General features: G+C 57.1%; 10 protein-coding genes across 10 annotated transcripts; 5 read left to right on the forward strand and 5 right to left on the reverse strand.

The window, feature by feature from the left end:
• Positions 1–6: 6 nt before the first annotated feature.
• On the forward strand, positions 7–2028 carry L226DRAFT_551926 (uncharacterized protein). The gene is made up of 6 exons (XM_067682849.1): positions 7–427; positions 485–540; positions 590–660; positions 715–860; positions 919–1452; positions 1509–2028. The coding sequence occupies exons 1-6, from the start codon at positions 76–78 to the stop codon at positions 1940–1942; spliced, it is 1593 nt and encodes a 530-aa protein (XP_067537712.1). The 5' UTR covers positions 7–75; the 3' UTR covers positions 1943–2028.
• Positions 2029–2150: 122 nt separating this feature from the next.
• On the forward strand, positions 2151–2739 carry L226DRAFT_459505 (uncharacterized protein; the record flags this gene model as incomplete). The annotated part of the gene is made up of 3 exons (XM_067675519.1): positions 2151–2285; positions 2348–2472; positions 2529–2739. The coding sequence occupies 3 exons, from the start codon at positions 2151–2153 to the stop codon at positions 2737–2739; spliced, it is 471 nt and encodes a 156-aa protein (XP_067537713.1).
• Positions 2740–3079: 340 nt separating this feature from the next.
• On the reverse strand, positions 3080–4333 carry L226DRAFT_505216 (RNA-binding domain-containing protein). Its single transcript, XM_067678021.1, has 5 exons — positions 4162–4333; positions 4044–4106; positions 3710–3766; positions 3600–3639; positions 3080–3531 (listed from the first exon to the last, which is right to left on the reverse strand). Exons 1-5 carry the CDS (start codon positions 4242–4244, stop codon positions 3145–3147), a joined length of 630 nt encoding a protein of 209 aa, XP_067537714.1. The 5' UTR covers positions 4245–4333; the 3' UTR covers positions 3080–3144.
• Positions 4334–4558: 225 nt separating this feature from the next.
• Positions 4559–7201, forward strand: L226DRAFT_459207 (uncharacterized protein; the record flags this gene model as incomplete). Its single annotated transcript, XM_067675499.1, has 4 exons — positions 4559–4813; positions 4898–6644; positions 6684–6949; positions 7022–7201. The coding sequence occupies 4 exons, from the start codon at positions 4559–4561 to the stop codon at positions 7199–7201; spliced, it is 2448 nt and encodes an 815-aa protein (XP_067537715.1).
• Positions 7202–7553: 352 nt separating this feature from the next.
• L226DRAFT_611504 (uncharacterized protein) lies at positions 7554–8458 on the reverse strand. Its single transcript, XM_067686291.1, has 5 exons — positions 8413–8458; positions 8238–8353; positions 8122–8174; positions 7864–8059; positions 7554–7784 (listed from the first exon to the last, which is right to left on the reverse strand). The coding sequence occupies exons 2-5, from the start codon at positions 8347–8349 to the stop codon at positions 7651–7653; spliced, it is 495 nt and encodes a 164-aa protein (XP_067537716.1). The 5' UTR covers positions 8350–8353; positions 8413–8458; the 3' UTR covers positions 7554–7650.
• On the forward strand, positions 8423–9239 carry L226DRAFT_569350 (Clavaminate synthase-like protein; the record flags this gene model as incomplete). The annotated part of the gene is made up of 4 exons (XM_067684287.1): positions 8423–8440; positions 8510–8902; positions 8958–9152; positions 9219–9239. The coding sequence occupies 4 exons, from the start codon at positions 8423–8425 to the stop codon at positions 9237–9239; spliced, it is 627 nt and encodes a 208-aa protein (XP_067537717.1).
• A 947-nt stretch (positions 9240–10186) lies between these two features.
• Positions 10187–12212, reverse strand: L226DRAFT_533143 (uncharacterized protein). Its single transcript, XM_067680392.1, has 5 exons — positions 12063–12212; positions 11966–12008; positions 11625–11900; positions 10563–11542; positions 10187–10493 (listed from the first exon to the last, which is right to left on the reverse strand). Exons 1-5 carry the CDS (start codon positions 12102–12104, stop codon positions 10332–10334), a joined length of 1503 nt encoding a protein of 500 aa, XP_067537718.1. The 5' UTR covers positions 12105–12212; the 3' UTR covers positions 10187–10331.
• Positions 12213–12306: 94 nt separating this feature from the next.
• L226DRAFT_483535 (uncharacterized protein) lies at positions 12307–14267 on the reverse strand. The gene is made up of 7 exons (XM_067677016.1): positions 14119–14267; positions 14049–14064; positions 13861–13988; positions 13384–13759; positions 12855–13325; positions 12551–12802; positions 12307–12491 (listed from the first exon to the last, which is right to left on the reverse strand). Exons 1-7 carry the CDS (start codon positions 14254–14256, stop codon positions 12448–12450), a joined length of 1425 nt encoding a protein of 474 aa, XP_067537719.1. The 5' UTR covers positions 14257–14267; the 3' UTR covers positions 12307–12447.
• A 169-nt stretch (positions 14268–14436) lies between these two features.
• L226DRAFT_505229 (FAD/NAD-P-binding domain-containing protein) lies at positions 14437–16202 on the forward strand. Its single transcript, XM_067678022.1, has 2 exons — positions 14437–14659; positions 14719–16202. Exons 1-2 carry the CDS (start codon positions 14471–14473, stop codon positions 15997–15999), a joined length of 1470 nt encoding a protein of 489 aa, XP_067537720.1. The 5' UTR covers positions 14437–14470; the 3' UTR covers positions 16000–16202.
• A 61-nt stretch (positions 16203–16263) lies between these two features.
• On the reverse strand, positions 16264–18388 carry L226DRAFT_459181 (MFS general substrate transporter; the record flags this gene model as incomplete). Its single annotated transcript, XM_067675496.1, has 9 exons — positions 16264–16650; positions 16712–16814; positions 16871–17129; positions 17188–17234; positions 17288–17328; positions 17388–17556; positions 17614–17722; positions 17775–17854; positions 17916–18388. 9 exons carry the CDS (start codon positions 18386–18388, stop codon positions 16264–16266), a joined length of 1668 nt encoding a protein of 555 aa, XP_067537721.1.
• Between the last annotated feature and the right edge of the window lie 938 nt (positions 18389–19326).

Below are 19326 nucleotides of genomic sequence, written 5' to 3' on the forward strand. Positions count from 1 at the left end.
TTGTCTTCAATTGCGACCACCACCAGCTCTCTCCCCCGTTCTCTCTTCTGGTTGCCTAGTCTGCACTTGTCCATCATGTCTTCTGCGCCGAGGAAACCTGCACCTCGCATAGCCAAACCGGCTGCGCGCTACCGGAAAGGAAAGGCACCAAAGGGTTTCGACGCCGCTGCCGTAGAATCAGACTCCGACTATGACGAGGTCGAGCAACAGCAGGAGGACCAGGACGAGGGCGATGTGCTTATCCGGGATGTCGGAGACGAGGACGAGGAAGACGAGGATGGACTTGCCGTGCACAGAGATGCGGTGGGGAAGCAGGCAAAGGGCGCGATCAGCGTGTCGTTGAGAGACGTGAACATCTCGAAGGAGGGGAAGGTCATCGTTGGTGGCAAGGAGGAGTCAGGGCGGACAGCTGCAGAGCTCGAAGAAGGTGTGTCTTGAGTCCTGTGAAATCATCGCTATGTTTTGACCTATGCGTGGTTGGTAGACGAGGAAGAGGAGGAGGAGGAGGAGGAAGAAGAGGAAGAGGAAGAAGAAGAGGAGGTACGGTTGTATAAATTTATCCTGGTCTAGCTAATGGTATTTTTGTCAGTCCAGCGAAGAAGAGTCCGAGTCTGAAGAAGAGCAGCCGAAGGTCCAGTTCCGACCAGTCTTCGTACCAAAGTAGGTCGGCTTACTGTGTCCTTGCGCACTCTCAATCTCTAATCATTTTCTCAGGCGTGCTCGCGAGACGATCGCAGAGAGGGAGGCTCTTGCACAAGACTCGGAGGAGGCCATCAAGAGGAAGGAGAAGGAGATTGAAGAGCGCAAGAAGGCGAGCCACGACATGGTCGCCGAGAGCATCCGTCGCGAGCTGCTGGAAAGTGCGTATCATTCTGAACGTATCTCGTTCGTCCTCGTCCTCATTTCGATCTCTCGCAGAGGAGAAGGAGGAGGAGAAGCCAGATGTCGACGACACGGATGGGCTCGATCCTGCCGGCGAGTTCGAAGCTTGGCGGCTACGTGAGCTTGCTCGTATCAAGCGGGACAAGGAGGCTGAGCTGGCACGGGAACTCGAACGGGAGGAGATTGAGCGACGCCGTGCGCTCCCAGAGGAACAGCGACTCAAGGAGGATCTGGAGCGTGCCGAGCAGACGCGGAAAGAGAAACCAAAGGGCCAGCAGAAATTCCTGCAAAAGTATTGGCACAAGGGTGCGTTCCACCAGGACGACGAGGTGCTGAAGCGACACGACTATACGGAGGCGACCGAGTCCACTGTCGACGTCTCGATGCTGCCGCAGGTTATGCAAGTGAAGAACTTTGGCAAGCGAGGGCGGACGAAGTACACGCACTTGCTTGACCAGGATACGACTGTCGCGACGGGTGGCTTTGGCGGTACTGGCCCTGTGAAGGCTGGTGGAACGTCCACCGCTGGTGGAGGGTGCTTCCTCTGCGGCGGTCCCCACCTGAAGAAAGGTGCGCGTTCAGTTCATCATGCAGCGTCTTCCCACATTGCTCATCGTGCGATGCAGATTGTCCTCAGAGTGCGAATTTACCACCTGGACGGACGGTCACAGGTGCCAATGGTGCACCGACGGGTGCTGGGATGCGGCAGTGGGGGGCGCGCGATAGCGACAAGGACGGCCGTCGCGACTCGTGGCGTGACCGCGATGACGGCAGGAGACCCGGCGGCGACGACCGTGACCGACGAAGAGACGAGCAACGCGCGCGCGACCGTGAACGATACTACCGCGATGACCGCGACCGAGACTCAGGTAGGCGGGACAAGTACGACCGCGACAGGAGAGATCGGAGTTTGGATGACGACCGAGATCGGAGGCGACGCTCGAGGTCGCGTTCACCGAGGCGGGAGAGTCGGCGCCACGAGGCGAGGAAGGAGAGGCGGCGGTCGAGGGAGCGGTCTGTCGACTATGGACATGATGAGAAGCGAAGGCGGGTTGACTGACGTTGCTTGTTATAGCTACACATGCGTAGGTTGTCGAGACTATTGTATGTTTTGGGACTATACATATGGCTGTTTGAAAGGACGACTCGAGTTGAACGAGTCGCGCAGCTAGACTCGCGGGCAGTAGTAGCTCGTGGCGGGAGACTCGTCGGACCGCTGGCGCCGGACGCTGCAGCTTGCTCTTCTCCACGACCTTCCGACGGACGCGATGTCTCACGCGCTGCAGGAACGTCTCCAGACAGCATCAACGGAGTTTCAGAAAATACAAGCCGATCTATCCCTCGCCGTCGATGCTCGCCAGAAACTCGATGCACAGCTCTCCGAGAATGAGCTAGTCAAGAAGGTGCGTTCCATTGCCTCCTACGCGTTCGAGTCCGTCAGCTTACACAGATACCTCTATCTCAGGAATTCTCGTCCTTGACGGAGGAGAACACTGTGTATAAGCTCGTGGGCCCTGTGCTGGTGAAGCAGGACCAGACGGAGGCCAAGCATAACGTTGACACCCGGTTAGAGTTCATCCGGAGTGAAATGTGCGTACTCTCTTACTTGTCAGTTCAGGCCACCATCCCTGAACTAACGGGCATAGCAAACGAGTGGAGAATCAGTTGAAGGACCTAGGAGAGAAGGCTGAGAAAAAGAAGTTGGAGGTGCGTGCTTACTGGTCTTCCCGGTCGCGAACCTGCAAATTCATACCCTATCTCTTGTATCGCAGCTCGTGGAGATACAAGCCGCATTCCAGCAGCAGGCAACTCCTGCTTAAGTTTGCTGTACCAATATCTCTGCACTCGCGATATTAACCTTGAACCGTGCACCCGGATGTATATCACTTGTAGCCGTAGTCAACTCATCTCATGGCGATTTACAACCCCTTGGCAAGACGTCCAACCTACCGTCACGCGGTCTACCAAAGCAGCCAAGGCAATCAACAGGAAACCTGAGCATGACATTAATATTGAAGTTCAACAGAGTAGGCGCATACCGGTGCGCAAGTGAACGATGGTTATCTCAGGTCAAATGGGTTGAATTGGATCTTATACACGTACTGTCCGAATTACATGACAATGAAGCTAGCGACACTACGAGATTCACTCGACAATTCTTGTAATTTTCGGGAACATAGAAACCGAAACGAAACGAGAACGGAGACTTGGAGGAGCACAGCAGAGCTCTTGCCAACGACGGTCACCTGGGCTGCATGCAGGTCAGAAATCACGGGGAGGCGTCGGGGCGCGGTCGCGGGACTCATCGCGATCGTCCTTTTTCCCGTCCTCGAGCGGCGGAGGCGTCCTCGCCCTGTCCTCCTTGCTGCTGCGCCGCTCGGGGGTCGGGCTCCGCCTGCGCTCAGGACTCCTGCTGCGCGGCCGCCTCCTGTCATCGCGATCCTTATCCCGGTCATCGCGGTCCCGCTCGCGGTCGCGGTCGCGCTCACGGTCCCTCTCACGATCACGGTCACGGTCACGGTCGCGATCGTAGCCTCTGTCTCTGTCACTCCGGCGGCGAGGACTCCTCGAACGCTCACGGTCGCGGCGGGGCGGGGGAGAGCGGGGACGGTCGAAGCGCCAGACGGACGAGGGGGGATTTTTGGCCCACTGTGATGGTAAAGGAGGAGAGATAAGCAATTGTTTGTGGGTGCAGTGGGAAGTGATGGGACACGGACCTGGATGCTCAAGCGGGAGCCTTCGAAGTACCGACCATGCCTGTGTATGATGAAGAAGCACAGGTTAGCATGATTGACTTGGCCACATTAGGCAAGTACGGGTGACGTACATGTCGTAGTACGCATCCTCTGCATCGCGTTGAGAACGAAACTCGACAAAGGCGTAGCTGCATGGCGGGAGAGGATTGTTGAGCGCGGATGTTCGGGCGAAACTCGGGCATAGCGAATCGAAACAGGTGCACGGTCCGTCGCGGACGGTGGGCGACTCGAACTCGGTGCGGGGCTTCGGCGACTACGACGGGGACGACTCGACGACATTGACTCGACAGCGACAGGCACGACGACTCGACTCGATGCGGATGGTTTGCGCGATGCGGGGATGGCGGTTTGTCGACGCGATGCGACTGGAATAGAAGGTCGGGTAGGGATGAAAGAGACACTTACGGATTGGAGTTCGCATGCGGGTTGCGCGGGGCGGGGACGTCGCAACGCACGAGAGGACCAAACCTGCGGTGGAAATGGCTCAACGAGTGGCGAGGCCGACAAGACGACGAGGACGCACCGTTCAAACTCGTACGCGAGGTCTCTCGCACGCGTCGAGGGGTGAAAACCACTGACAAAGAGGATTCGGGGCATGCTGGGCATTCAAGAGATGCGCACCGTGTGCTTGCGATGAATGACTTCGGACAATGTTGCTCGTTGTCGCCGACAGCGAGGACGGGGACGTGGCCGAAGACAAACGAGACTTGGCGGCCAACGACGGCGGCCCCGCCCTTTGTGGGTCCCCTCTGATCCCATCACGGGCGCCGCCCGAACATTCACACTCCGCTGTGGCTGAGGCCCGCTTCACGCTGTCAGTGTCGCGTCAAAGGCCCTGCTCGCTGCCTCTCATCCGTCGCTCGCCGTCCTCCCCATCCTGCTCAACCCTCGCTGGCCTGTGGTGCACAGCTCGCCAATGTATGTGGCGGAGCGCGCTGCGGACTCGTCTCTGCGTCCTCCGTCCGCCCTCACGCCAATATGCTCGTAAAGCCTCCCCGTCTGGCTCTCTCCGCAAGCAGATCTTGTATACGACTCCCTCCCTCATTCTCGAAACATTCCGCAAACATTGTTTCCACCCAGACTTGACACGTCTGCAATGCTTGCGCCCCGGAAGCCTGTCCATTCAGGATGAGCAGAGCAGCCAGTCTCGCCTGCCCACACCCCATGCGGACGGAGTCCCGCCGGTACGTCCTCACCACTCCTTCGACTTTGGCCCTGACGCTCATCATTATTTCGCTTCTCCGCAGACCCCAGACGAGCAGTGGGACTCTATTGTCCATGCTTCTACCCTATCGTCGGCTCTGAATGGCATCGACACGGTACTTGCGCGTCATGCCTCCTCCCCCATCAGCACCCGTCTCGTTCTGCCAACCTGGGTTGTTCTCTCTGTACTCTTAAAGGAACCCGTGACCCAGGTCGAGGCCTTTACTCTGCATAGGCTTGCGATGTCCCAGCCCCCATCTCATACTGCGGAACTCGGGCCGCTGCTCATCCTCCTCTCCGCGTACTGGCTAGCCAAGCACCGGATGTACGCGCCTCTGTGCGATGTCGTGCTGCGTACCTTGCAGCTCAGAGACTCCCTCCATGCTTATCAACTGTCACTTCTCCTGCGGATACTCGGTCAGGCCAACACCAGCCGCGAAGTGCAGCACTTCATGTCCATCCTCCTCGACGTTGCCATCAAACGCAACCTCGACCTGGGAGTCCGGACCTACCGCGTTCTCCTTGAGAATCCAGTCGCGACTTTGGAAGTCGCGAGGCTGGTGGAGCGACATATGTGCTCACGCAGCTATGCTCCCAACCTGTCACACACTCGCGCCTTCCTACGCATCTACGGGGGAACTGGGCGGCGAAGGATAGCTGCTCGCTACTGGCGGCGCATCAGAGGAGGAGAGTACTACGGTCCGAACGCCGTGTACACGATGCTTCCCCAGCAAAAGCACCAGATGTTGGTGGAGCACCTTCGCTCCTTCAGAAGCCCGAAGAAGATGAATATGTATATCAAGTACTTGCTCAAGAGCACCGCTCGCACCCGTGAAGAGCCCGTGAATGCGTCGAGCGTCAGTCCCCCGACCCTGCCACGCCCAGATGGTATATCGTCCCAAGTATGGCTGCAAGTGCTCCAGATAGCCGCCAGAAAATCCTCTATTTCCGCAGAGGAGCTTCTAGCGAGGTTCAACGCGGGCAAGGACCATATAGGCAGTCCAAGGAAGACCCTCGTTGCATACTTCGTGGCGATTAAGGGTCTAGTTCGACGGGAGAATTACGCAGAGGCGATCGAGCTACTTGAAGACGTTCTGCCGATGAAAGCCCATTTCGACGGGCCGAAGCTGACCAAGGCCGTCGAGGCGTTGACGATGGCCAACAGACCCGAAGTCGCGCTCCGCTTGCTCCTCGAGTTCGTGCACAAACAGGAGTCCTCTCACTCCCCTGCGACCGAACATGCGGCAAGAGTTGTAGCTGGGGCCCAGTGGAAAAGCCTCATTTACGCCCCCAGAAGTCAGCTAGTCGACAGCCGCGCCATCAATAGCTTCATGGCCTGCCTACTTCGCATTCGCCGCCCGGACGCCGTCTTCTACATCTGGGACACCATGCCGCAAGTCTTCCACGTCGAACCCGACTCCACCACATTCGCTATCCTCCTCAAGGCCGCCCGGTTCGCACGCATGTTCGAAGGCGCGCTCCAGGTCGCCATTGCAGACTTTGGCATGGGCAGGATCCTCCCGAACCACAACACAGAAGTAGAGCTACATCGGCAGCGGCTGGGGCGCGAACAGGCGGTCGCGGGCCTGGAGGCCCTTCTCGCCCCAGGCGCAAAGCATCGGGTAACTGGCTTCTGGCGGGGGGAACGCGCCGGCGACGTCGCCCTGCGCGTGGCGTGGCAAGTGCTGGTCGGGAACTGGCCGATCCTTGCGTCCTTCTCTGCACCAGTACGTGCCGTCAGGCGCAGCGTAGAAGAGCCGGCGTCGTCGCCTCTCGCGGATCTCTTCCACAGCTTCGCTGGAGGTTCTGTTGACCGACAGTGGGAGAAAGAGATTAGGGAAGATAACGGCGACGACGCGGCGGCTGGTGGATCTGGACATGGACAAGGACAGATACGGCCGTACGACGAGGATGGGCGGACGTTTTTCAGCATCGTCCCCGAGGACCCCGCGTTCCGTGCGCTGATCGACCTTCTCGCAACCGAGGAACGCGCTTACCAAATCCCGCTCGTGCTCGTATGGATGCGGTACCTGCGCGTATGGCCGTCGCGGGATACACTCGCGACCGCACTGGTGTACTGGGGTGAGGTTACGCTCGAGGGACCATGGGTGCAGCGAATGCGGGAATGGCGCGCGAGGAGTCCGGGTGCATGGGAGAGCGAGCATACGCGCAAACGGAAGTGGCGTGCGCGGACGGGCGTGTGGGAGAGCGGGTACATACAGTTGATCAAGTGGATCTCGAGGTGGGTCGGGAAGAGGAGGATGCCGAGAGAGAAGGACACCCATAAAGCACTGGAGAGGGTGAGGTGGATCAGGGATTTTCGGGGGAAACGAGGTGCGAGGAATTCGTATGGTGAATGAGTGTACAGGAGAGTGTTGGAGCAGTATGTGGCTGTCTATGGAATGCACAACCTCCCATGATGAGTATTACGCAGTAACGATCGACAACTTGCCGCTGAAACGAGAGCTCTGCGGCAAGTTCTTGTATTCACTGAATATCCGGAGATATTGTTTGGAGATGTCTATGCAGCACGTAGACATCACGTCCGTCGTGGAAGGTCGTGAAGAAGAGCATGCTGTAGCGTCCGGCGGCGCTCGTCGTTCTGCCTCCGGTTTTTTATGTCCGTGCCCATCTATGCGCATCATTTAGATAGTGCCCACAACGTATCGGTTTGCCCGGTAGGACACACCATCCGGCATGGCTTCGTCTTCAGCCGTTAGTCAACGAATGATATTCATGCAAACCCACCACCTCAAAGTCTTGGTGGCAAACATATGTATTATCATCGATCGTCGTTCATATATAACTCCTACACCTCTACCTTTCCCTCGCTCTGCCTAGACCCTTCCTCCTCCAGAGACCCATCACCATCGACTTCATTCTCTTCCGCCTCTTGCGTCAGAATGATGTTGAGCACGGAGGCAACAATACCCGCGGCCAAGACTACAAGTGAAGCGATTCACGTCACTTAGCTTCAACGACCCATCCCAAAGAAGACGCGAGAACAAAGAGGCATGCGTACATGGTGTACTCAATATAATTGTGATTGAGTTGAAGAGGCCCTGGAGGCCGCTGCTCTGGTTGTCCACGCCGTCAAAGAGATGCGTGAATATGCCCGCCGGTACCAAGATGTCGGCGAGGCCGAACGAGAGTGACGCGGCGAGTACAAACCGATCTCGGGTGAATTGTGCGAAAGAGATCACGCGCAGGCCCGAGACCTACCCGAGATGTTGATACGGATCAGTGTCGTTCCAAGTGTAGGACCGCTATAGGGACTTACTGCGACTGTAGCGAAGAGGAACGTCGTGACACCTCCGAGGACTGGTTTTGGAACTAGTGGGAATGATGAGGATGTCTGTATGTCGATATGGACAGGAACGTATGCATGGCACTCACTAAGCGAGGAAGAAACCCGATATTTTGCCCAATATTCCAAACAGGATGAGGAAGGCGCAGCACCAGCGTCCAGCAGAGCGGTTGGCGCAGCGCGTGATGGCAATGACTCCATTATTCTGAGGTGCGCACGTCAGCATGCGATTGTACATCCGTGGACAATGTAAGACAACGGAACCTGGGCGAAGATGGACGGCGGAGCAACGGTGAAATGTGCGGAGACGAAACCACCGAGGCCGTCACTCTAGAACTGCAAGATTAGCTTACCGAGTCAGGACACCGAGAAGGGCATCACGCGGTTCTACCGCTGGCACATCGACGCGGCACTGTACAATCTTAAGCCTCCCTTGGTCACCACTTTGTACGCCAAGATTGTGCCGCAGGGCCCACGCCAGACGGTGCGGTACGACGATGGCACGGGCGACGAGCTCGAGGTCCCGCTTGGAACAACCGCGTTTGTGAGCGGCAAGACGATGTTCGACATTCTTCCCCCGCAGCTGAAGAGCGTCGCTGTTCCGGGACGCGTCAAGTACAGCCCGCACCCGTACGTGTGGATGGCACCTGCGCATGCTCTCCCAACCGGGCTCGGGATCATGTCCGAAGGTCCTGAGATGCCGGATGACGAACTGCCGCCATGGGAGGAGAAGCTAGTCAAGGTTTATCCGATTGTACGTCTCTAGTCCTTTATGCCTGTCTTCGACGTTCTCACCAATGCGCGTACAGTTGTGGAAAAATCCAGTCACGGACGAGCTGCACTTCCAGGTGCACCCGTGTGGCGTCAAAGAGCTCTTCATCGACCCGCTTCCCGAAGGCGCAAACCGCGAGGGCGCGATGTTTCCGGATGGTGCGCATCTCACCGACTTGAAACAAGTCAGGGATCTTCTGTACAAGATGCAACGCCCCGCGATTGCGCCTTCCGTGAGTCCTCTACGTCAGTTCAAACCGGTGTACAGGACGCGAGCTGACTTTTGGTTTCCTACCTAGTTGGTCTATCCCCACGACTAGTGAGTCGTTGCAATGGGTTCCAGTCATGTTGTTTGCTGACCACATGGTCTCGGTCCATAGGCACGAGAACGACCTGATGCTGTTCCATAACCGCGGCCTGCTACACTCGGTTGTCGGCGCGTTCAGACCGGATCAGGTCCGTGCGTTCCACCAGTGCAACCTTGCTGCGTCGAGCGAACCAGTAGGCCCGAGCCTCGAGGACGTGCGGAAGTATGCATGAGCCAGGGTCTTCACTGCAATTCTTGTTAGAATGTTTGTCCAAATGGATATCGTTCATTTGTACAATAGTGTATAGGACCGAGGAGGCAATGGGACGCACTTTCTTGACAAGCCTCGTCGAGGTGGATGCAAAAAGGCTCTGAGGTGGTTGAAGGACGTTATCGTTGGCGAAGGCGGACGCATACCAAATATGACAGGACAGGACCATAGAGAGTGTACGACATAGCCTCCGCACTCTCGTCATGTGAGGGGAATCATCGCTACGACACGGTTTCGATGACGCGAGATAGCAATGGACCGTGGATCATCCGACCTTTGGGCCGTGTCCTAATTGTGGACAATGAAACAGTACCTCGCGTGGATACGCATACAAGGGACTTCGGACTTCGCATGAACGGCACGGATGGCAATGAATGTCTTGCGGCTAGTGTGTCCAGGAGTGCTTGCGGTGGCAACCGTTCAAGTGAACCACCTCTGCAAAGATCAATGGCGAGGCTCAGCCATAACATGAAGAAAGACTCACCTCACCCTTCCCGGGTGTAAGTTCAACGTTCAACGTCGACATTCAGCTCCTCCATCGTCGCGCTGAAGGACAATGATACACTGCTGGCACAGCGTTCTGTCGAGGTTAGATCGGATGGGTGGCCGCCATATCACTAGTACACTTGCGAGTCTCAACGTCGTGAGGGGTGGCAAGTCACTGTATCAAATCGTCGATGCCATCATGCTGCGACCGGACAACCAGAGTATATATGCAAAAGCGGTGCGAAAGCGTGACATTACAACAGACGATGAACGCAAACAGGGGCATTGGCAGCCAGTAGCAGAAGGTGTGGGCTGAATATCCACGGACGTCGAGGCCACAGCAAATGCCTACGCATCTGCTCCAGCACCCGTAGTCTCCGGTTGCAGCGGCCTGTCGATGAGGTCGAGTTCCCGGATGTCGACCCCGGCGAAGGAGCGGCTCTTCACTCTACGAGACTCGAGCTCGCGCTTCGTCAAGTACAAATGAAGGAGGCTCACGCAGTCTTTTGCCTACAGACGTATCACAAACGTCAGCATCCGCTCCACACATAGCACGAGAGTGCACAGGAGAACACGTACGAAAACAAACAATCCCAATCCGACAGCATTCCGCCACCACATCGGGTCCGCCGCATTCCAGGTCGGAGTACCCCCCGTCATAATGTGCAACCCCGCGACCAACCCAGAGCCGATCTGCTTCACCAACCCGACGTTGCTCCCCGGTGGGCCATTGTACAGCTGGATTGCGGTGGGTATCGGGGCGGGATGATCGCGGATCGCGAGGAACGCACGCAACCACGAAAAGTGCTTGGACAAACGGAACAGCAGCGTTCCCATCCGCGCGGAAATAGTAGGGATGAGGAGTGCGCCGCCGATGAACCGCCCCAGGGAAGAAGTCGTTACGCGCAAGGTGCGCTCAGCGACAGCAGCGACGTTTTCGTCTTGTTCGTTCCCTCGGTTGTCCGCGTTCGCATCAGCGTTTGCCTGGCCTCCAGCTGGTGCCCCGGCCCCTGCGCCCTGAGCGTTCGCATCCTGAATATTCGCTCCAATCCGGACGCGGAGGGGCCCAGGTCCATCGTCGTTGAGGGCCCAAATGACCCGCCTAATAGGACCCGCTGCCCCTCTTGCCTCGGGAAGTGTACCCATGACATACTTTGTAAGTTTGTCGAAGAGGTGTCGATAGGCAGTGCGGACGAAGGGAAGGAGGACCATGGCCATAAGCGGGGTCGGGGGCCAAGAGATAGGCGGCGTATACGGCACTGGCGTTCCCCGTGGCCATGTCCAAATGGAGGAGAGCGACGAGGTGGATGCACCAGACGGGGACGGCGGCACGCGAACGGGCGGAGAGGAGGACCATGTGAGGAAAAGGGGGACGATGGGGAAGGTGTCGAAGAGGCGGGTGCGGGACAGGACGAGCGAGAAAGGGATGATAGGCAGGTGGATGAAAGCGTGCCATGGCCAGTTGTTCGGGTCGTCCGTGAGGAGGAGGTTGTACATCTCTTCACCCAGGAACTCTTTCACTGCGAACGCGCCATAGGACGTCGCGACCACGTATATTGCTGTTCGCCCGCGGTGAGCATTCCTCCACGAAACCATAGCAGGTCGCTCGGATGACGAACATCAACGCAAGGGAACACTCACTGAAACCAAAAGACGTCGCCAAGCTCACGACCCCTACCACCGTTGCCGCCTTTCCCGCAGCTGACAGCACAGAGTTGATGGCATTCAGGGCGCGTAGAATGCGCGGGTTATCGCTCTCGAGCTCATAGGTCGCTCCGCACTGCGGGCACTTCAGCGCATTGTCCACCTTCGCGGGATCTTGCTGGGCGGCCTTTATCCATTGCAAAAGGCAGGACTCGTGCGCGACCAAGGTGCAGGAGCAGGGGTGCGTCCATGCGCGAGGGGGGTCTTCCGGGTCTGTATTGCAGACAACGGCGAGCAAGTCATTAACGAAAGTACAAGCGTCGGAATAATCCACATACTATCATATCGCTCTTCTTCACGGCAGATATAGCACATCTTGACCTATGAGCAGACCAATATGAGCATGGTGTCCCGCGACGCACTAGCGCGACGTACACGGAGATCGTCGACGGTTGGTATCCGCTGTGGTGCCGCCATTGTCGCCATCGCAGTACGAGTATACGACAAATGCGAAAGACTGAGGAGAAGCAAGAAAGAGCGATGAGAGCTGCGGTAACTGCAGGAAGGTGGCGGAAGGCAAGTGAGAGACGCGTGCGGCATATGGGCGCGCTCACGCTATGACTGACATCATTCCGACTTTTACGCGGACTAGTCTAAGACGCAGGCCACCGGCAAGTATCACACTGCAAGATGAGCATGGATACAACCGCACATTCGACGCGGAGATGTGTGATATACGTAACAAGACACGCCTCTAGTGCTACAGATCGTGGCAATTGGAGTACACCAGCAGATTCTACAACAAAAGCGGCGGCGCAGCCTAGTCCACCTCCAGCACAGTTCCCCGCTGTACACTTCCCCATCCTGTAGAGCCACAGCAATTAGCTGGCTGCGCATGAGCATATCAACAAGAGCTTACTCACCGACCAACCGCCAGTGCTTCTCGATACGTCTTGAGAGCGCAACCTTCTCGCCAACCTCGGTACACGCCGGCGACGTGAGCTGAATCTTCGCTAGGTCGCCCTTCACGCTCAGAACACGACCACCAGTGGACGTAGAACCGATGTTGATCAGGAGCAGCTCGTTCTTGACGAGCTTCGACACCTTCGTCTGCTTCTTGTCCTCTGTCTTGACACCAAGCAATCGACGGAGCAAGAACAAGCTGATCTCCAGCTCTGCACGTATTGTCAGTACCTGCTGGTCGACACAGTATGCAGTGAGACACACCAGTGAAGATCTTGGGTAGTTTGCCGACCGCACCCAGGACCTGACCAACAAGACGGTCCGCACGGCACAACGTCGGGTCGATGCGTGTACCGACACCAATGAGGCCTCCAGGAACTGCAAACTGCAGGTGGTTGCTCTCCGCATGGAGCGAGACGATCCTCGAGAAGATCGGCTTGCACCGGTTACGGCCCTGTGCGTCCTTGGTGACGATACCTGGCCGGATCTCAACCTCCTGGCCGAGGCGGAGGACACCCGTAAGGATAGATCCACCAGCGACACCACCCTTGAGCTCATCAACCTCAGCACCGGGCTTGTTAACGTCGAACGAACGGATGACAATCAGACGAGGGTCGGCGGTAAAGTCACGGACGGGGATGGGGATGCGTTTGACGATGTACTCGTTCACAGCGTCGATGTTGTACTTGAGCTGTGCGGAGATAGGTACGATAGGTGATGACTCGGCGACGGTACCTACATGCATGTGCGCGTCAGAGGAGTCAGCTTGGGGCGCAGCCTCACATGGACGCACCCTTGACGAAGGCAACAATGCTCTTGTGGTGCTCCAACGCCTGCTCCTCTTTGATCAAGTCGACCTTGTTCTGGAGGATGATGATGTTCTCGAGCTTCATGATCTCGACCGCAGCCAAGTGCTCGGACGTCTGCGGTTGGGGACAGGTCTCGTTTCCGGCAATCAGGAGCAGGGCGGCGTCCATGACGGCGGCACCGTTAAGCATAGTAGCCATGAGAATGTCGTGTCCAGGACAGTCGACGAAAGAGACATGGCGGACAAGCTTCATACGGGAGTTGCAGCCAGGGCGTTCGCAGGGCGGGTTGTCCTCCTTGTCGGAGCGATAGGACCTATAGCATCCTGGTCTGGGGCACGCCTCGTTTTCGCACTTGTAGATCTACACATAGGAACCGGGTAGAAATGCATACGAGGAGAGAAGGAGACGGACAAGGGGATTGAGGAACATGAGGCGAAGTTGGAGGGACAGAGCAGACGCACCTTTGCATTTGCATAACCGAGCTTGATGGTGATATTCCTAACAAGTTCGTTCTTGAAACGGACAGTCATGACACCCGAGATGGCCTTCACGACGGTCGATTTACCGTGAGCGACATGGCCGATCGTTCCTGTCCGTCCGCATATCTGAGCACTGTCTCGCGAGCTCCTGCATCAAATAGGCCTCATACCCAGGTTAATCGTGGCCTGAAATTCACTACAATGAGAAGAGAACATGGAGAGAGACTAACGCAGACGTACCTGTTTCGAGATAACCTCTGGGGACAGCGGGGTAAGTTTTGAAGGGTCGATGTCGACCTTGACGATCTGCTCGGTATCACTCTCGTCCTCGCTATCGCTCTCCTCGTGTGTCTTGCGTCGTGTTTCGTCTCCAGGCATGTTTGATAGCTTTTCAGAGGGATGAGAGGATGGAGGAGAAGAGGGGGATATGGATAAGTGAGAGCAATGTGAGAGGGAGCAAGGCAGATGAGATCTTGGGATGCACGCGCTTCGACGGGCGCCTCGCGATCTTGGACTCGACCCAGTCACGCCGCGTCACACAAGTACTTAGTCCTCCTCGCGGCCCCAGAGGCTTTAGTAGGCTAGTACGGCCATGGCACCAATCAAGCTGGCTGTTGTCGGCGCAGGCCCGTCGTCCTTCTACGTCGCCTCACGACTGCTCTCGCTCCTGCCCCGCTCCGGACCACATGCGTCCTCCCTCAAAATCCATCTCTACGACCGCCTTTGGGCTCCATATGGCCTCGTTAGGTACGGCGTCGCCCCGGACCATCCAGAAGTCAAGGCATGGTATCCGTACCAGATCTTTAAGCAGCTAACTGATACCCCCGAATAATGATCCAGAACTGCACGCACAAATTCGATGAGGCAGCGACAGACCCCCGTCTGCGCTTCTTCGGCAATGTTAACATCGGAACCACCTCGCCTTTCTCATACGCCCTCCCTCTGTCCCTCGAGGCGTTGATGCCCTACTACACACACATTCTCTACTCTACAGGCTGCACCGTCCCAATTCTACACCCCGCCCTACCGCCTTCTGAATACTGCATTCCCGCACTCTCAATGGTACACTGGTACACACAACACCCGTCGAAGCCATCCCCGCCTCCACTTGACCGGACCTCGCATGTCACCCTCATCGGCCAGGGCAACGTATCCCTGGACGTTGCACGCATGCTTCTCACACCTCCCGACCACCTCGCCAAGTACGACGTGCCCATGCCAGTCCTCGACATCCTCCGGCGCTCCGCAGTTCAGCACGTATCCATCGTCGGCCGGCGCGGTCCCCTGCAGGCAGCCTTCACGACAAAGGAGCTGCGCGAAATGATGAACCTCCCGGACTCGTCCATGGTCCCGCTCGACCCAGCCCTTCTTGCGCAAGTGCAAGGCGCTTCGCTCACACGACAGCAGTCCCGCACCCTGCAGCTTCTGCAGAAAGGCTCCAAAAACAAGCCAGGCACGACAGCGAAGACCTGGTCGCTCGACTTCTTCCGCTCGCCCACCGGTCTTACCACCCCCGTCTCTCCCAGCGACAAGGCACGGCTAACCCTCGCCCACACGACGCTGGATCCATCCTCTCGTGCCGTGCCGACTGGTGAGTCCTCAACACTGGACACCGACCTTGTCATCACTTCGCTGGGGCATCGTTCTGAGCCATCCGCCCCATGGTACGACCCTGCACTCGGCCACCTTCGCACCATCAGCGGGCGCGTCGTGAACGCCGACGGCCGTGTCATGCGGAACGCCTACGCCAGCGGCTGGGCCGCGATGGGTGCCCGTGGCGTGCTCGCAAGCACCATGATGGACGCGTACGCCGTCGTCGACACCATCCTCCGAGACCATTTCCCTGGGGAAGATGTCCAGACCACCGCTGCCAGTGGACCCGAGTCTGCTGCCGACAAGGCCGCGGAGGCGGACGCTCTCGAAGTATTGCCCAAGGAGGTCGACCTGGATGCCATCCCACCCGAAGTGGAGGCAGGTCTCAAGGAAGGACGGGTAACGGAGTTCGAGGACTGGAGAAGGGTGGATGCAGAGGAAATTAGGCGGGGTGAGGAACTGGGCAAGGAGCGTGAGCGCATGGACTGGGAGGAGGCCCATAACTTTCTAGCGAAGACCAGGACATGACCTTGATGATCCTTGCTCTTCTGTATGTTTCAATCCGGCGCATTCGTTCGCAGTGGATTGCTGCTGCTGACCAGTCTTATATGCTCACCATGTTTGCATGTCACAAGCACAAGTGGCTCTCGATTCACCAGCGTCAGAGACCACACGGACCAACAGTAGGCATCGCGCAAGACGACGCACTTCGAGGTCAATATATAAATGGCACGTCGAACGGAAGCAGCACAGGCAAGAACAGAGCATGCCTGACGAAGCTACATACTTCTTCTACTCGACCGGGGTAGTACGCTCAGTCACCTCAGCCTTCTGGGCTTCGACGAGGTCAATCAAGTTCTCGCCGTCGTCAGCGGGCTGGTTCTTTGCCTCCAGGGCCCATCTGGAGTCCATGTCCGTATGGAGCGGCAAGCCCTCCATCATGAGAGACGAAAGAAACCCGGCGCCGGTGACTCCAATCATCACCTTCCACAGCACCTGCAGGCTCTTCGCGAACGCATCTTGAACTTGGCCCTTCAGTGGCTCTTGCAGGGTCGGGACCACGGGAATCAGCGAGTACGCGATTGCCGCGCCCTCCGGGAAGGTCGCAAGGTAGTCCACGGGTATCCGACGTTTGAGCTCGTTCTGAAGGATGGTCCCACCGATTGTAACGCCCCATACCTAAGCCAAACACAAATTGTCAATGATCGCACGGACGTCCTTTGAGGCTTTTCGGACCCACCCCAGCGAACGAACGGACGAACTGGAAGAACGCGAGCGCGTGCGCATTCGATGCAGCGGGCAGCGGAGCTAAGACGGGGAACATCACGGTGGTGAAGCCGCACCTACAGAAGGAACGTGGTCAGAACCTGAGGATATGTCGCAGATAGTTGCTACGCACCCTATACCCACTCCAAGAACAACTTCGAATCCAACCGCGCGACCAGGACTATCTGTCGCCTGCAGAGTGGAAGCGATGCCAAAGCCTACCATTGCGAGACACCATCCAATCCACAACTGAGGTCGGTACCTGTGCATCTTGGCCACAGCAATACCGGATAGGATGGATGTCGGTGATATTGCTGCGAAGCCCAGAGCGAGTACTCCAGCATGTATAGGAGATGCGTCCTTGCAACCTTGGAAGTATACCGTCATATAGTCTAGACCAAGGGTGTTGTAAGACACGATGGACGAGACAACAGAGCAGCATCAACTTACAGATAACGGCAAGACCGATGATGGTGATCAAGAACGTTTGAAGATAGCTAAGAGGCACATCAGCTCAGTTCCGCTTTAAGGTGGATGGGATCTCGCTCACCCGCTCAGACTAGTACGGTTGGACATGAGCGAGTATGGGACCTGAGTGATGTTTCGGTGGATTCGTATAGCACGTATGATCGAACATAGCGACTACGTACCATCGGATATGTAGCCCATTTGGCCTCCCACAGGAGGAATAGCCCCAGAACAACAAGACCGATGATGAGAGGGACCAATACTTTGGCAGAATTCCAAGGAGCAATGACACCACCCCATGTCAGCGCGATTGTGCACGCAGCAGTACCTCCAATCACAAGCGCATTCCCACTGTCAACAAGACTGACATCAGTCCAATACCCGTCGGAGTCGAACGGCGCTGCTTACACCCAATCCAAGCGCTTGATCTTCTCCGTAAACGCTCCAGGAGGAGTTGGGAGTTTGAGGAATATGAATACCAGGCCGCCTGCGACACCGGAGATGGGCAGATTGAGGTCTATCTGGTGGTCAGCCTACGAATCACATTCCAGACAGTTGTCGCAACTCACAGAACAACCATCTCCACTGCCCTTGGGCTGCAAGACTACCACCAACGACCGGACCGCTTAGTCCAGCTATGCACCAGACACTACCGGGATCCGGGATTCCTGTCAGTCATGCTCATACCCCGAGGTCAAGATGCCACTCACATGCCAAACAGACTGGTATAGATTCCTCGCTCTTGCAGCGTAGTCAGATCCGCCAAAACAATGGCAGAGAGTGACTGAATTCCTCCGCCTCCCAGACCCTGCACGGTCCTGCCGGCGATCAACATACCCATACTGTTCGCTCCACCGCAGATGCCACTTCCAAGCGCGAAGAGTCCCAGACAGGTCAGCAGTGCGGGACGCCGTCCGAATATCTGCGCCATTCCGCCGCTCATGGGAAGGAGCGCCGTAGAGGCGAGGGTATAGGCGGATCCAACCCATATGAAGTCGTCCGCGTGAAGGTCGTGAGCAATGGTCGGGAGCGCCGTGGAAACTGCTGTGAGCTCCAGCGCGGCGAGGAATACGGCGAGGCACAAGGAGAGGAAGATGCACCAGAACACTCCCCCTTTGCGAGTTCTGTTGAGATCAGGAATGGGATGTTGGTTCTCATCGACACTGTCCTTGTCCAAACTCATTGTGAGGCAGACCGCGAAAGGAACTGCCCTTAGGATAGAAACGGAAGTAGGGGACCGAATCGGTCAGTAGCGATATCCGGGATGAGGATGTGTACTACCAGCAAACGGTGGCAACTTTGAGAGGAGCGGGGTGTGTAGAGTACCGCGTGTGGCCTGGTACGCTGGGCTTATGTGGGGACCCAACGCCTCCGGGTTCTGCTTCTATCACATTTGTGGGCGCGCAATCTGGCGGCAGGACTACAGCCGCAACTTCTTGAGCCCCTAAATACCCTTTAAGTACCGCAGATGAAAGATAGACGTCAGTACTACACCCAACGATGTTGGTTGAGTCGATCAGACCTGATTTTGATAGTTCACAGATTGTCGTGACCTATGGCGTTGTGAGCGCGACAAGTATGTGTTCTACTATGGCTCACCACAAACACAGGCTCACCGGTCACCACACTCAGAGTCGCCACGCTTCATCCGCCAGCGCTGGGAAATGCGTTCCTTCCTCGTTCTTCACGCTGATGGTTCCCGCGAGGACCCACAATTCTCAGCGCCGGAAGCCTCTCCGAGTGTATATGCATAGTATGCAGAACTGCCACAGGCTTGGGGATCTCTTGGTACAGCCGAGCGGTCATGCGGCTGACATGGATGATGCATGCAAAGGAACAAGCCTTGAACCACATGGGCGCCGAGCGCCGGCTTGGGCTTCCAGGACTACCCAATCTGTGCACTCCGCAACGCCTCTCGACCGAACATGGCCGGGCCTCTTCAGACTCATCATCATCATCCCAAGTCATCGACAGCGAAGCCTCGGGCCCGTAAGCATCGAGGCGTATCACGCTGATATGCATATCACGTCGACGTAGTCAGAAACTTGAAGCTTGAAGCAGAACATGCGTCCGGCGAGACTCCGAGATGGGCTGCGTCGATCCTGCTGCATACAGCGCAGC

Source organism: Lentinus tigrinus (assembly GCF_003813185.1).
Source record: "Lentinus tigrinus ALCF2SS1-7 unplaced genomic scaffold L226scaffold_7, whole genome shotgun sequence".
Lineage (NCBI taxonomy): Eukaryota > Fungi > Basidiomycota > Agaricomycetes > Polyporales > Polyporaceae > Lentinus > Lentinus tigrinus.